This window comes from Mirounga leonina, unplaced genomic scaffold, assembly GCF_011800145.1.
Source record: "Mirounga leonina isolate KUSES-001 unplaced genomic scaffold, KU_Mleo_1.0 Mir_94, whole genome shotgun sequence".
NCBI classification, from domain to species: domain Eukaryota; kingdom Metazoa; phylum Chordata; class Mammalia; order Carnivora; family Phocidae; genus Mirounga; species Mirounga leonina.
Window position 1 is genome coordinate 7100434 of NW_023270855.1, and position 16829 is coordinate 7117262.

The window sequence follows — 16829 nt, forward strand, 5'->3', positions numbered from 1 at the left end:
GCCTATACCAGTGGTTTTAACATTGGCTACCTGGAGACTTTTTAAAACATACTGAGACATCTGTTTCAGGGAAGATTGAGTACAGGTACTTTTCCCTATTTTTTCTGCTAAGTACAATAAAAAAAAAAAAACCAACCAACCCTGAACACTATATATATATATATTTAAGATTTTATTTATTTGACAGAGAGAGACACAGTGAGAGAAGGAACACAAGCAGGGGGAGTGGGAGAGGGAGAAGCAGGCCTCCCACTGAGCAGAGAGCCCGATGCGGGGCTCGATCCCAGGACCCTGGGATCATGACCTGAGCCGAAGGCAGACGCTTAACGACTGAGCCACCCAGGTGCCCCGAACACTATATTTAAAACAAACATAAGACAACTCTAAAAGGTGGAGAGGCAAAAGCAGACCAGCTAGGAATCCCAGGACCCAAAGAATGACACAGTGATGAGTTCCCTGGGTTTTTATTTTGCCATATATTATCTGAGCCTTTGAGCTACAAAGCTTGGCAGTTCAGAAACACTAATGGGTACAGACAAAAAAATTAAAAAGCCCCAACAAAAGTCTGCTGTGTCTAGCCGAAGGACCAGAAAAGGGGCAGCCTAGCAAAAGAGGAAACTTTTAGACTAAAACTGGTCTGCTTGCAGCCAAACACCACAGAAAACACTAGAGTCCCATTCTGATCCTGGCTAGCAGAGGCTGAGTGGAGCCAAGACTTCCGCCCTTGTCAGAATACAAGGTGACCCAACCCTCCTGCTGGGGAGGTGTCCCTACGGTCCCTATTAAGGACTTTCATCCTCATCAGGTAGAGATAAGCCCTGCACCCCACCCCCCAGAGTCAATAGAGGCCACATGGGGGAGCAGTAAGGAGGCACCTCTACCCCTCTCAGCCAGGGAGTTATTCCCGGGGCCTGGTAGAGAGCCAGAACTTGTCCCTGCTCATGAGTAATGAAGACCCCTCCCCCTTCAGGTGTCACAGAAGCTGAGGGGGGAACCTGGACTTCTACCCCCACCAGGAAGTAATAAGCTGGTGGCACACTCTCATCCCACTGCCTGTTGTTTCCCCTTCCCCAGAGCAGTGTCTCATAACACCAGATAAAACAGAAGACTTATATTTGATCCAGAGTCTCAAATGCCCATCTAAAATTCCCACATTTCAGTTGAAAATCATTTCTCATATGAAAAACTGGGAAGAGCTCATACAGAATTTTTCTTAAAGTAATCAATAGATACCAACGCCAAGATGACAGGGATGCAAGGATGACCCAACAAACACTTTAAAGTAACCATCATAAAAAGGTTAAAATGTGCAAATGGGAACATCCTTGAAACAAAGGAAAAAATAGAAAGTCTGGGCAAAGAAATAGAAGAAAAAAGAAGAACCAAATGGAAATTTTAGAACCAAAACATCTGGTAACTAAAATAAAAACTCAATGGTTGGGTTCAACATCAAGATGGAGGGAACAGAGGAAAGAATCAGTGGACTGGAAGACAGGACAATAGAAATTACCCAAACTTAACATCAGAAGGAAAATAGACTGGAAGCTAAAAAAAAAAAGGACAGAGTCCCAGAGATCTGTGGGACTATATAACAAAAGACTTAACACTCACGTGGGCATAGTGCTGGAAGTTGACAAGAAAGAGTGTGCGGATGAAAAGGTACTGGAAGAAAACTTCATAAATTTGGTAAGAGACATAAACCTTCATCAAGAGGCTGGGTGAACCTCAAACAGGATAACCTCCTCTTAAAACCCACACCAGGACACATAATAATTAAACTTTGGAAAACTAAAGAAAAAAAATCTTGAAAGAAGCCAGAGAAAAACACCTTACTATAATGAGAATGACAGTAGATTTCTCATCAGAAAATGTGGCGATGAGAAGGAAGTGACATAATATTTCAGAAGCCAAAGGAAAAGAAATGTCAACCCAGAATCTCACACTCGGTGAAAATACCCTTAGGAAGCGAAGAGAAATCAATACATTCTCAGAAGAACTCGTACAAGACTTGTTCGACTCAGATCATAATCTCAGGGTCTGAGCTCAGTGGGGAGTCTGCTTCTTATTTTTTTAATGCTGAAAACTACAAAATGCTGATGAAAGAAATAAAAGATCTAAATAAATGGGGAGATATACAGTGTTCACGGAGTAGAAAATTCAGCATAGTAAATGTGTCAACTCTCCCCAAATTGATGTACAGATTTAATGCAATTCCTGTTCAAATCTCAGCAAGGTGTCTTATAGATATGGATGAGACCATTCTAAAATTTATATGGAAAGACAAAGGGCTAGAATAGCTACATGATTTTTCAAAAGAAAAATAAAATGAATAAAATGAAATCAGGCTATCTGATTTCAAGACTTATTACATAGCTGCAGTAATCAAGACTATAGTATTGGTTGAGGGGTAGGCACAGAACAATGGAACAGAATAGAGAACCAAGAAACAGGCCTGCATAAATATGCCCAAGAGATTTTTAACACAGGTGCAAAATCAATTTAACTGGGGAAAGGGCATTTTCAACAGATGGTGCTGGACCAGTTGGACGTCCATAGGCAAAAAACTGAACCTCACTCAGAACCTAAGAAAATTAACTCAAAATGGTTCACAGACTTAAATGTAAAAAGTAAAACCATAAAACTTTTAGAAAAACTCAGAGAAAGTCTTCAGGGTCCAGGGCTAAGCAAAAGGGTCTTAGACTTGACACCAAAAGCATGACCCATAGAAGGAAAATTGATGAATTGGATCTCCCCTCCAGTTATTTACCTACTCCCATTATAATCTTTGCTGGATCTATGTGTTTCTTATGCCATCATTTCCTTTATATATATTTTTAACAGATCCACTTTTTTTAAGCTTAAGTTTATTTTACTATAACATATAAGAAGCCAGTCATCTGTTTTTTGTCATCTATAGAAGCTTTCCATAAGAATAAATACGATGACAACAAAACAAGGTGATTAAATTCTAGCCAGATATTTTGAGGAAGGCTCTTCATTAAAAAAACAAAACAAAACAAAAACATGAGTACTTATAGGTATTAAAGATCTACCAGCACCAAATTGAGACTCTCCTGCAGGTAATCAAAAGAATCGAAAACCAATGTGAGTCAATATTAATCAACGCCACGACTGTTTACAATTTATAGTCAGTTCAGGTACCACCTAAAATGTGGTAAGCACTGCCCGAGATTGTTTTGCTCCCAAATGCCTTTAAGGAAAAGTTCAAACCCTTTAGATGGCTGGCATGATATTTCCTTCATGTTTGACCCACTATACTCCAGTAAACATGAAGTCACTGGTCCCAGACCCCTCAGGTTCTTTCAGCCTTTGGGCTCTGCACATGTTATTCCCTCCTCCTGGAAAAGGATGTGCCTTTGGAGTGGGGACCTCATTTTTGTATATGACTCTCTCCTTCTGGGCCTACTTCAGAGCCTGCCCACAACAACCAGGTGAGAAGAATGAGAAGAAGAAAGAGGGGGATGGTTGATAAAGGTTGATAATGAAGACTGGAAGCCGGGCACCTGGGTGGCTCAGTCGGCTAAGCATCCGACTCTTGATTTCGACTCAGATCATAATCTCAGGGTCTGAGCTCAGTGGGGAGTCTGCTTCTTTCTCTCTCTTTCTCTCCCCCTCTCCCTCTCCCTCTGCCCCTCCCCCTGCTTGTGCATGCTCTCTAAAATCAATCAACCTTTATTTTTTTTAATTAAAGATTTTATTTATTTGACAGAGAAAGAGATAGCGAGAGAGGGAACACTAGCAGGGAGTGTGTGAGAAGGAGAAGCAGGCTTCCTGCCGAGCAGGGAGCCCGATGCGGAGCTTGATCCCAGGACCCTGGGACCATGACCTGAGCTGAAGGCAGCTGCTTAATGACTGAGCCACCCAGGCGCCCCTCAATAAATCTTTAAAAAGAAGTGGGAAGAAAGGAGGAAGAAGGGAGGAAGGCGGGAAGGGAAGGAGAGAAAGAAGGAAGGAGGATGATGACCTACCTTTTTTTTTTAAGTTTATTTATTTATTTATTTATTTATTTATTTATTTATTTAAGTCATCTACCTCCAATGTGGGGCTTAAACTTGTTATCCGAAGGTGAAGAGTCGCATGGTCTTCTGACTGAACCAGCCAGGCACCCCTGAATTTCTGTTTATCATACAAAACTCATCTTAAAAGTTCCTTCTTCTTTGAAGTTTTCCTATATCTTTAGATACATCTAAGCTCTCCTTCCTCTGGGTTCCCACAGTATTGTTTCCATATTTCTATTTTTTTTTAAAAGATTTATTTATTTATTTGAGGGAGAGAGAGAATCTCAAGCAGACTCCCTGCTGAGCGAGGAATCCGATGCAGGGATCTATCTCACGACCTCCGGATCATGACCTGAGCTGAAACCAAGAGTCAGATCCTCAACAGACTGAGCCACCCAGGCATCCCCCATATTTCTACTGAGGCATTTAATGCTCTGTATTCTACTGACTGACTGAATGAATGAATGAATGAATGAATGAATTCAGGTATCCTTCACTTAGACTTTGACCCTTACAAGGGCAGGAGAAATATGATAGTCAACTATTATTTCAGAACCTAGCCCAGAGGTTCTTAACCATGGCTGCATGTTAGAATCCCATGGGGAGTTTTAAAAAAAAAATCCTAGGGGCGCCTGGGTGGCTCAGTCAGTTGAGCGTCTGCCAGGGTCCTGAGATCAAGGCCTACATCAGGTTCCCGGCTCACCAGGGAGTCTGCTTGTCCCTCTCTCTCCACCCCTGCTAGTGCTCTCTCGCTCACTCTCTCCCAAATTAATAAATAATAAATAAATCTTTAAAAAAAATACTAATGTCTGGCTCCCACCCTCAGACAAGATTCTGATTTTCTTGGTATGAAGTGTGATCTGATTATCAGGATTTTTGAAAACTCTCCAGATGCAGCCAAGACTGTGAACCATCGCTTAGCCCAAAGCTGAATGGTAAGAGGAACTCAGTGAGTGATGAATGAGTGAATGGAAGAATTCTTTCTTTAACACATCACAGTGCTAACCCAACATGACCATTTTTAGGGTTTCATGCTATGCTAATTCATTAATATATTCAGGAACTATTAATTAAGCAATAACGTAGTACCAGGTGTTATGCTAGGCCACGCTGCTGGAGATGGAAACATGAGTAAGACTCCCACTTCTCCCCCTGTTCCAATGTGCCTTTGGGAAAGCTGGGGCTGTGTCCTTGTTGGTCCGAGAACTTTCTGTCCTGCTGGTTAATTGGCCAGTGCCAACAGCAACCATCTCCCCAGTGACTGACAGCAAACCTTACTCCTGGCTGCTTCCTTTGGCAAATGTAAGGACAGACTCTATAAATTCCCAGAGAGAAAGTTCCTGGAGGGTAGGAGTGAGTCAACAGAGCAAAAAGAAAGTGGTCCTGTCTAGATCTCTCTAAGCACCGCAGAAGCGACAGGTGAGTCTCACAGGTGAAACCCTGTGCTAATTAAATAACTTCTTTTTGGGTGTGTATTTACTCAAAGACAATCTAAGGCCTTAGGATATGATTAAGATCTGAACTACCTCACACTTAAAGAGAACTTCCTTCCCAGTGGCTGCCCGCTCATACTTAGAGCTGCTTTAAGATTTGCACCACAGATTACTGAAAAGCAGAGATAATGATCATTTGTGCCACTGCTGTTCTGGTTCAGACTTTGATAATATCTCTGCTCAACTGTTTAACAGCTTCCAAACAGCATCCTGATTCTGATCTGGGTTCCCTCAGCCCATCCTACATGCAGCAGTCAGATAATCTTGCTAAAAACCACACATCTAATCACCTCTTTCTCCTACGGAAACTCTAATGGCTTGCTATTGCTGTTGGGCCACAATAGGATACACAGGACTACCCCCCTCTGTATAATACAAGGGTAACCCAAATGAAACTGGGCTGTCTTGTGTCCAGTCTAACCATGGTACTACATTCAGAAGAAATTCAAGTCCAACATCCAAGAAGAAAACAGATGGAAAATAACTTAAACCTTTCCTGAAGACTCTTAAACAGGCAAAAAAAAACCCCAAAAAACCCACATAAAACCTAAAGCACCTCTTGTCCCATCTGTTACCCTAATGTGCCACTTCCCGTGTCAGCAGCTTGCCATCAAATCTCTCCCTCTCCTCTTGAAAACTGTAGTTTGCATTGGTTCCCACTTTTACTCTTTCTCCCATCCACACTCCAATCTTTCTGATCTATTGAAGACACCTTGCATTTCTTTTTTTTTTTTTAAAGATTTTATTTATTTATTTGACAGAGAGAGACACAGCGAGAGAGAGGGAACACAAGCAGGGGGAGGGGGAGAGGGAAAAGTAGGCTTCCCGCAGATCAAGGAGCCCGATGTGGGATTCGATCCCAGGACCCTGGGATCATGACCTGAGCTGAAGGCAGTCGCTTAACCGACTGAGCCACCCAGGCACCCGACACCTTGCATTTCTAACAGAAATCTACTTTGCTTTCCCGGTGCTTTCTCTTCTTTTCCTGTAAACTACTCCAATCAGCACCACAGAAGCCCAAGAGACAAGCATTCAAAAACAGATTCCACTCTGGAAACCGAGGGACAGTGCCAAGCGGTGGCATGTTAAAACCTTTGACCTCGCACAAGAACCGTTTCCATCGGGATGGACCCAATTTCCCATGTAGCCTCCTCTTCTGGGACTCCACGTTGCTTCCACAGACCTGGCTCTCACACACCCCCATACCTTTGCAAATGCTGTTCTCTCTGCCTGGGCTGCCTGTTCCTTCCCTCTCAGCCTGACAACACATTCAATTAATTCTTTACAACCAGCTCTGATGTCACTTCCTCTAGGACTTTCTCAGTTCCACCAGACAGAGTTCATTGGCTTCCTTCTCTAGGGTTTTTCTGAACTTTGTACAGACCTCGGTTGTAACCCCTGTCAAGATGGTTGTAATTCCTTAATTACTGACCAGACTTTTCATTAGACCTGAGGTGCCAAATTTAAGTCTGAGTCATCTCTGTGTCCTCAGCCCCAAGAACCAGGGAGTTGCTCAATAAACAGTTACTGAATGCTCTAGAAATATGCTCCAGCTACGAGTGCTGCAGAAAAGCATTTCCCAGTGTTCTCCCCTCTGCTCATTAGCCTGGGAGCTCATGTCACAGTGGAGCTTGAAAGATCGGCCCTGGCACTCACACGGCTATGTCTTGCTAGCCCTCCAAAGGGTAGTCAGTCCCTCCCTCTGACCCCAGCCAGGCCTGGTTCTTGCCTAATCAAAAATAAATGAAGTTAAAGACAGCCCAGCAATTAGGCATGAGAATGCAATAAAGGCACGCAGACTTGAAAAGAAGTCAAACTTCTCTATTTGCAGATGACAGGATCTTGTATCTAGAAAATCCTAAGGGTTCTACAAGAAAATGATCAGAGCTAATAAAAGAGTGTGGGGGCCATAGGTCCCCAGTTTGGGATGGGAGGGGCCCTGCTGCCACCTGGATCCACCTCCCCGTGGCATTTGCCAGCACACCTTCCTTCTAGGAAGCTCCTCGGCAGCAGAAGCCATGTCCTCATCAGTCTGACAGCCTCATCTGCCAGCTCTGCTTGGTGCGCAGTAGGTATGCATATCACAGGGCTTCATCAGGGATGGAATGATGGGGTGGGGGGGATAGTCTACTAACGAGAACACGTCTGTCCCTTTTGGCATGTACCAGAGTGATGGCATCACTCAGATGTGGGGTATGAGGATAATCTGGCAGGCACATGTTGTGGGTAGGGGGAAGGTTGTCCCCTTCCCTGCCGACAGCTCCCCATGCATCCAGTCCCCATCCTTTGCAAATCTGCAGAGGAGCCATCCTAGAAAGAAGAGCCCACTCTTCATGGCACAGGATTTGTCCACTCATCTTTGTTTACCGTGCACCTGGCTCATAGTAGGTGTTTGGTTAATATTTGTTGAATGAATTTGCTGTGTGACTTTGAATACTTCTCTCAACCTCTCTGGATCTCCTCTGTTAAACAAGGGGGGTCTCACTAGATCAGAGGCTTTCTTTTTTTCTTTTTTTTTTTTTTAAGATTTTATTTATTTATTTGAGAGAGAGAGAATGAGAGACAGAGACCACGAGAGGGAAGAGGGCAGAGGGAGAAGCAGACCCCCTGCTGAGCAGGGAGCCCGATGCGGGACTCGACCCCGGGACTCCAGGATCATGACCTGAGCCGAAGGCAGTCGCTTAACCAACTGAGCCACCCAGGCGCCCCTAGATCAGAGGCTTTCAAACCTCCCACCAGTTCTCTTGGTAGCACAACTACTGGTTCTTACAAAAATTTATAATCATATAAAAGCAGGTTGCTCTGGTTGGAGGAGAGGAGTGGAGGTCCCAGAGTCCCATCTGCTTGGCTCTTCCCCTCACTCTTTGTCCCAGAATCCCCAGAAACCCCTCAGAATACAGTTTGATAACAATTGTGCTTGAGGAACCCTAAAGGTCCTTACGGCTATAAAATTCAGATTGCTCTTTAAGGAACATCTGCATTTTAAGAGAGTGACTCTGTAAAGGGAAAGCCCTTTCTGACACATTTGGACAACTATTATTGCATGTCTAATGTGCTTGAATGGTGGAACCTGAGGCCCCTAGATTGGAAGGGAGAGGTAGGGTTGTCTCGAGATGGAGGATGGATGCGTCCCAATGCCTTGACACCACATTGGGTAGAGAGTACCACTTGCTCTGCCTGGACTTGTTTGTAATTTGGCCCTGGCTACAGAGCATGTCAGCAGTCAGCAACCTGGACCACTGTACCTTCCTGTCAGCCTGCCATCTTTTTCCTACACGGGCATCTGCTTCATAAATGGTTGTCAAGAGAACCTTCCTAATCCAGGGAAGTTACAGCTGTGAATATGCAGCATGTTTCGGTTCCTTGTCCTGGCCCAACCCCGGCTTGTCCTTCACCCCCACCCTGGCTCCTGCCTCCAGCTACTTTGCTATTTCCCCAGTTCCTGAGCCCAGGGCATAGGTGTTAAAGAGAGGCTGTTAGTGCCCTATGCCATCAAAACAACCACACAATCATTGGCATATAGGATTAATGGACGATTTTAAGGAAAAACTGATATAATGATGTTCACAGTGACATTATTCAAAAGGTGGAAGCAACCCAAGTGTCCATCAACAAATGAGTGAATAAACCAAGTATGGTCTCTACCTACAATGGAATATTTATTATTCAGCCTCAAAAAGGAAGGAAATTCTGACCCTTGCTACAACAAAAATGAACCTAGAGGACATTGCGCCAAGTAAAATAGCCAGTCACAAAAGACATATATTGTGTGGTTCTATAGTTAAAGCACGTTTATAGAGAGAAAGTCGAGTGATGGTTGCAGGGGCTGGGGAAAGGCGGAATGGGGAGTTGGTGTTTGATGGGTACAGAGGTTCAGTTTTGTAAGATCAAAAAGGTTCTGACCAAGCAACTCCTTGCAACATTCCGGGGTAGGGTGTCTAACATGAAAGGATTCTTCAGCTGAAGGGGATCTTTAGAGGGAATCTTCCTGGGAATTCAAGGCAGATTGAATGTGAGTGCCTAGTAGAAGTAGGGCATGCACTGAATTGTTACATTTTACATTTTTTTACAAACACATATTCCCACCTCCAGATACTTGAGGGAGCAGCAACCCCAGTGACACCATCTGCCTTGATTTCTCCTCTCAGTTCAGTCAAGGAGTCAGGGGTTGGTCATCTCTTTCCTGCTCCCGGGGAAGCAGGATCGTGAAGGACACCGGCTAGGAAAAGGGACCCTCTGAGAAGCAGGGAACCCTTCCCAGGTAATTACCCTCCACTTGTCTGTTCCTTAAGCTCACACGACCTGGTAAAGTCAGTAGAGGCAAACAAAGCTTACAGGAGGCAGCCCAAGCCTAGAAGGGTAAAAGCAGCACCATGTCCCCTACATAAAACACCAGAAAGCAATTTACTGTCTCCGGCGCATTTTCACCTGCCACGGGCAGGCTCGGGAAGCGCTGAGGATTCCACACCTCTCACTGCCTGCTATTTCCCGGGGCTACTGGAGGCTCCACATGTTTGGAGGAAACACAAGTATGGGTAGGCTCAGCCTGGAGCACCCCAGGTTCCAGCAAGCAGCCTAACCCACCTCAGTGACAGTTCTTATGGGGGACGGGATTTTCAGGAGAATCAGGAGGCGTCAGACCTCAGAGAAGCGACTCTGCCAAGATCACACAGCAAGTCAGGGGCAGAGGTGGAGACAGCACTCAGGGCTTCTTATGCCCAGGTCTGCTTCTTTCCAGGACCACCAACTCACACTGAGAGCTCGTACGAGGGTCCGGGTGGGGTGCCAGGGGATGACATGCATTCTCCTACTAAATGGCCAGCACAATGCTAGGGGCTAAGTACTATTATGATTTCTTTTCCAGATAAGGAAACCAGGGCTGAGAGAGGTTAAATAACTTGCCAAAGGTCAGAGAGCTGACGGGAGGCAGATGCTGAATTTTTATCTGATTATATCTAACACCTCCTCCCTTATTTTAAAAGTGTGTATGTGTGTGTGTGTGTGGTTTTTTTTTTAAACAAGATATAAACACAGGAAACAGCACAAATCTAATGAGTTTACTCAATAGATGATTATAAGACACATACAACCCAGGTAAAGAAAGAGGACTTTGCCCCCCAACCCCCACCCTTGAAGCAAGCCTGACCAGTCCTGAACTCTGCCTCCTCCCTCTTTGCTCACGCTGTTCCTTTTTTCTGCACTACTCTTCTACAAAATTAGGACTGACCTACTGAGATCCTGCCCAACCCAGAGGCCCAGCCCAAGGTCTACCCCTCCTGAGACGCTTTCCTGATTCCTACTACCTGGCCTGGTCAGAACCTCTGTCATCTCTCAACAGGACAGGCTTTTGCACACCTCTCTCATTTTCTTTAGCACATTCTATCTGAATTTGTCGGTCTAAGTAATAATCATCTAAGGTCAGTCACCATTATTGAGGACTTTCATTGTGCTGGTCACCATGCAAAGAACTTAAATGCATTGTCTCATTTAACATGTAAACCTCTATAACCATGTCCATTTTAAAGACTTGGAAACTGAGGCTCAGAAATACTAAGAAGCTCAAGGTCACAGTTAGCAAGGAACAAAGCCAGGCATTCATTCCTCCAATCAATCAATCAATCAATCATTATTTATTAAGGACCTATAATATACTAGACATATACTAGATGTTGGGAAAATAGCAGGAATCAAGTCAGACAAATTCCCATCCACAAAGAGCTATCATTCTAGTGGGGAGACACAGTTCATTAAAAAAAAAAAGTAAAATACTACATTAGGTGATAATGAGTGCTTTGAGAGAAAACAAGGTGATAATGAGTGCTTTGAGAGAAAACAAGGGTAGGTGTGCTATTGTACAAAGGATGATCAGGGTGATGTGGTGGCATCTGAGCAGAGGCCTAAAGGAAGTGAGGGAATGAATCACGCAAAGATCTGGGACAAAGAGCATGACAGGAGGAGGGAACAGCCTGGGCAAAGGCCCTGGACACATCCTTGACATGTTTGATAAACACCCAGGACATCAGTATGGCTGGAGCTGAGTAAGAGATGAAGGCAGAGAGGTGGTAGAGATGAGATCATCTGGGGCCTTACAGACATGGTAGATACTTTGGTTTCGACTTTGAGGGAGATGGGGAGCCACTGGAGGATGGCTCCTAGAACCCATGCTCTTCATTACTATGCTATACTTTCGGATCGTTACTTGAATGAGTGCCAAAAGGTACTTGCGGACATTTTTCTCATTAAAACCAGCAGGATGGCAGCCAGAGAGCCAAAAAAAACCAAACAAACCCCAAAAAACCCCCAAAAAACCAGAGATAGCAAGATCTGAGCTTACAGGGCTGGCATGACCATCCCCTTGCTTGTCAGGAGGCTCTGTGGCCCCCACAGCACAGGACTGGTTGGGGTGCTGGGGTGACCTGAGTGTGTCCTCTAACTGGACTTGGCAAAGTGTAAACTTCCCAGGCCTGTCCCTGGGAAGGTCTCAGCCCCTCCATGAAATGTGTCCTAGAGGCAGAGAGAAAAGGCAATTTCTGTAATGACTCACTGGAGAGAAATGAAAATTGTGTCCAGGCTGGAAAACAATCCATTTGAAAGTCACACATTTGCCTCCAGAATATATATATATGTATATATATATATATACATATATATATATACATATACATACACATCTCTAACTCCAGGGTGCTCTGCTCATGGGATCCCGGGGTCTTTGGGGGACTAAATGAATATACCAAAAATAATAAGTTTATTCAGTGCTTACTATGTCCCGGGTGCATACACTATTTCATTTTGTCCTCAAGGCAGTTTTGCAGGTAGGGATTATGAGCCCCATTTAAGGGATGGAAAACCAAAGCCAAAGCCACAGAGCTGCTAAGGGCAGAGGGGAGATTCAAATCCAGGTCATCTAAGGCTAAGGCCTTTGCTCTACCCATTAACAGCTGGACTGGATGTGATCTGCCTTGTGTTGACACCGGGATAGGATCCAGAGGCAAGCAAGACAAACCCCTACCCTCCAGAAGTTGTACCTACAGTCTACCTAGGCATGTAGCTGAGTGATGATGGACAGGTAATTAGAGTCAGCCTCCCAATTTGAGCTCCATCTCTTATTAGCTGAGCCTCAGGATCGTCCTCTGTAAAATGGAGCTAATAATTCTTTCCTTGTAGGGATGGATGTCCACTGAGACAATACATAGAAAGTGTACCGAACAGAGAGCTTCGCATGTAGCAAGCCCTCAATAAACAACTGGGTTTATTGGCTACCACTGGAGAGACAAAACTCACATTAAAAATGATGATCTAGCCCTCTGGTTCTCAAACTTGTCTTCATGGAAGATGCTATGAATTGCATGCTTGTGTCCCCCCGATTCATATGTCAAAGCCCTAACGCCCAATGTGATGGTATTTGGAGATGGGGCTTTTAGGAGGTAATTCGATTTAGATGAGGTCATGAGATTGGAGCCCCCATGATGGGATGAGTGCCTTTATAAGATGAAGAAAAGACACCAGAGAGTCGTCTCTCCACCGTGTGAGGACGCAGTGAGAAGGTGGCTGTCTGCAAGCCAGGAAGAGAACTCTCGCCAAGAAGCAGACCATACTGACACTCTGATCTTGGGCTTCCTAACCTTCAGAACTGTGAGACGTTCTGTTTATGCACCCAGTCTGTGGTACTTTGTTGTGGCAGTCTGAGCTAAGACAGAAGAGATTCTGGAAGTCACCAGGGCTATTATTAGCCAAACACTGAAAACTGATAGATGAAATCCCTTCATACAGACCAGAAGCAGTTTTACTACCAGATCAGATGTGCCAAGAAAAGAATCAAGAATCTCTCCACAATGAAAAATTACCACCACAAATAAATAATTTCCAAATCTCTTTGTTAAGTACAGTGGACCCTTGAACGACATGGGGGTCAGGGGCACCAACCCCCTGTGCTGTCAAAAGCCCATGTTTGACTCCCCCAAAACTGAACTCCTAATAGCCTACTGTTAGCTGGAAGCCTTACTGAAAATGTGAGCAGTTAACCCATATTTTACATGTGTATTATATACAGTATTCTTATAGTAAGCTAGAGAAAAGAATATGGTAAGAAAATCATAAGGAAGAGAAAATACATTTACAGCGCTGTACTGTAAAAAAATCCATATGTGAGTGGACTCATCAGTTCAAACCTGTGTTGTTCTAGGGGCAACTGTGTTTCTTAATTGGGCTTTTTTATTGTCGTATCCCTATGAGGCAGGTGAGTGCGCCGGAAGCTGGCATCTCACAGCTGGGGTGGTGTAAATTAGACCTCTCTTCCAGGGCAGTTTCGTGATTTTTTTTTTTTTTTAACTCAAAGTCTTTAAAACATACCTCCTTCCGTCAGCAGGTTTACTTCTGAGAATCCTTCATCCCACAGCATCCAAAAAGGTGTTCACCTTAGCTGTTTATATTCTTAGAAAAGCAGAAGCTATCTAAACAACAATCATTATGGGACTGGTTAAGTACTGGCCCATAAGAACACTGAGAACATATGCAGCTGTTAGTAATGATGTGGCTTTCTCTGTGAATGTGGGAAGATGTTCCCGGCTGTCAAATAAAGAAGGTTACAGAATGGTATGTAACCGTATTATGCAAAATTGGAGGAATGTATATCCTTGGAGAAAAGTTCCCTGAAAATTCACAGTTGGTTTTACGTTGGTAGAAAGATTTTAAGTGACTTTTTTAAAAGCATTTGATTTAATAGAGAGTATTGTGTCAGGACAAGTTATGCAAAAAAACAAAAACAAAAACAATTTAAAATTGATTTAAAGAAGTGTTAAGGGAAGAACAGGTAGAACAGGGAGTAAAGAGACATGAAAATATTGCGAAGGGAGTGTGAAAGTTTTTTTTTTTTTTTAAAGATTTTATTTATTTATTCATAAGAGACAGAGAGAGAGAGAGAGGCAGGCTCCCCGCTGAGCAGAGAGCCCGATGCGGGACTCGATCCCAGGACTTTGGGATCATGACCTGAGCCAAAGGCAGACGCTTAACCATCTGAGCCACCCAGGTACCCGGGAGTGTGAAAGTTTTAAAGATTTAAATTCTTCTCTGCCTTGCTCCTGTGTATGCTCCACAAAGTGGGAAGACTGTTCTCACCTTTAAACAATAAACTTCTGAATGAGGAAAGCTCCCCCTTTTGTTTATCTGCTGACCTAGTTTCAGTGGTCCACAACACCCACCCTTTTTTTTTTTAAGATTTTTTTTTTTTATTTGAGAGAGAGAATGAGAGAGAGAGAGCACGAGAGAGGGAGAGGCAGACTCCCCACTGAACAGGGAGCCCGACGTGGGACTCGATCCCGGGGCTCCAGGATCATGACCTGAGCCGAAGGCAGTCGCTTAACCAACTGAGCCACCCAGGAGCCCAACACCCACCCTTCTTGAGAGCTATCAGGGCACAGGCTAGACAGACCCCCTGGACCTGTAGGGATGGCCACTCTCCTTCTTTGGGTCTTACAATGGCTCCCCATCCCCCAACCCCCCAATGTGTGCATATTGAAGGTTCCCTTTGTAAAGACTGTGCTAATTTTGTGAATCTTCTTAAAACCACTCTGGAAGGGAGGCCTTTTGACTACCACCCCCCCTCCATTTTATAGACTAAAAAACCAAGACTCAGAGAGGTAGTCTTGTCCAAGGTCACACGGCCAGTACGTTAGAAAAACTCAGACTCCAGCCCAGGTCTGTCTGAGTCTTGAACACCCCACTCTAAACCTCTGCTGAGTTTTGACTTAACTTGGCCTTGAAGGCTTGGCATGACTCACTTCTACCTGCCTTTCCTGCCTCTCCCTGCCCACCCCCACCCCCCGCCCACCACTGCCACTCCCTGCCCACCATCCACCCCTGACCCCTAACTTCAATACATCCAAGTATCTCACACCTCCATGTCCCTGCTCCTGTTGTTCCCCACCTCCAGGAATGCCCTTTCCCCTGCAAATCTCCAGAGACTTCCATCCGTCCTTCAACTCCCCAGCCAAGTGTGCCCCACACTCCACTCCCCTGGGGTTCCCTCCATCACAGCACCTCCACCCTGCTGGCATTGTCTGTCCTCCTGTCTGCTCCTTCCTACGAATCTTCATGCCCCTCGAGGTTACAGACAGCGTTTTCTGCCCCAGGCGCTGGGCACAGGGCCTGGTCCCCAGCAATCACCTGGGAATTACAGAGCGACTTGACTAGGGAGCTTGAAAATCAGGTAAGGAACCAGACAGACATAGTGTGAGTCCCAGTTCCACACCACACCAGCTGTGTGACCCTGGGCAAGTCACTCTACCTCTCTGAGCCTCAGTTTCTGCATCTGTAAATTGTTGTGGGGACGAAATAACATAATTATAGGCAAAGAGCTTGGCACATTGAACACACAACAAATCCTAGCTATGATCATGATGGTGTCAGTCGAGTAATTTATTTATAAATGAATATGGCCACAGATGCAGGGGGAGCCAGGTGGTGGGAGGACAGGGAGTCAGGTACTGAAAGGAAGTCCAGGCCAGCAGGCCGATTTTGGTATCCAAGGATGGGAAAACAGCCAACCAACAAGTGTCAGCGGTCAGCTGCTGGGTGTACCCCCGCTTCCAGCCAGGTGGACCACAGGGACAGGGCATCCAGGACCTGAGTAAAGTCTGACTCCAAGACAGCCGACCTCTGGCAGCAGCAGAGAGAAGTTTGTGAGCCTAGGGTTTGGGTAGAGTGGGGAAGTGGCCGAGCTACTGAAAATGTCCCACATTCATGCGCCAGGGGCTTGCTAAGTGCTAAGTGCTTTCCATGCCTCATTTTGTCTCCACAGCAACCTTAACGGGTGATGCTCTTTGTGTCCCCTTTCACAGAGGAGGAAACTGAGGCCCAGACGGGTTAAGAAACTTGCCCAAAGACCCAGATGGTGAAGGTGGAGCCAGGATTTGAAGCCAGGCAGTCTGGTTCCAGAAAACTGCTCAGATCCTCCAGCCCCACATCGAGGGACCTGGGCAGGGCAAAGCCCAGGGGTGGGGGCCCAGGGCCCCAGAACCAGGGGATCCCCACGTCAGGGATTATGTGAGCTGAGCAGTTTCTGCACAGTGTGTTCTACCTGGGGTGGGTTGTGCTTCTCCAGCAGGAAGAATTTATCCCTGGAGAGCGGCCAGATACAGCTTGGGGGGCGGCAGCGCATACATTTCCCACATCCTCAGCCCTACCTCCTGGGAAGAGAGGCACCGATGAGAGTCCTGTGTCACCAGCGAAATTGCCTCCAAATTGCCTTCTTCATTAACTGTACAAATTTGCATCTTAATTAGGCTTAATGGAATACAATTACCAGACCCCAAGTTTC

General features: G+C 45.2%; 1 protein-coding gene across 7 annotated transcripts in view; it reads right to left on the bottom strand.

Moving 5' to 3' along the window:
* The window catches only part of HRH1 (histamine receptor H1), a 78579-nt gene that overhangs the window by 12510 nt on the left and 49240 nt on the right, over positions 1 to 16829 (bottom strand). The window contains exon 1 of one of the 7 annotated variants that reach the window (XM_034998597.1): positions 13865 to 14404. The exons of the other annotated variants lie outside the window; for them this stretch is intronic. Coding sequence (XP_034854488.1) covers positions 13865 to 13913 — 49 coding nt within the window. The 5' untranslated portion in view covers positions 13914 to 14404. Of the gene's footprint in view, positions 1 to 13864; positions 14405 to 16829 lie in introns of those variants that run through there. 7 annotated transcript variants of the gene reach the window in all.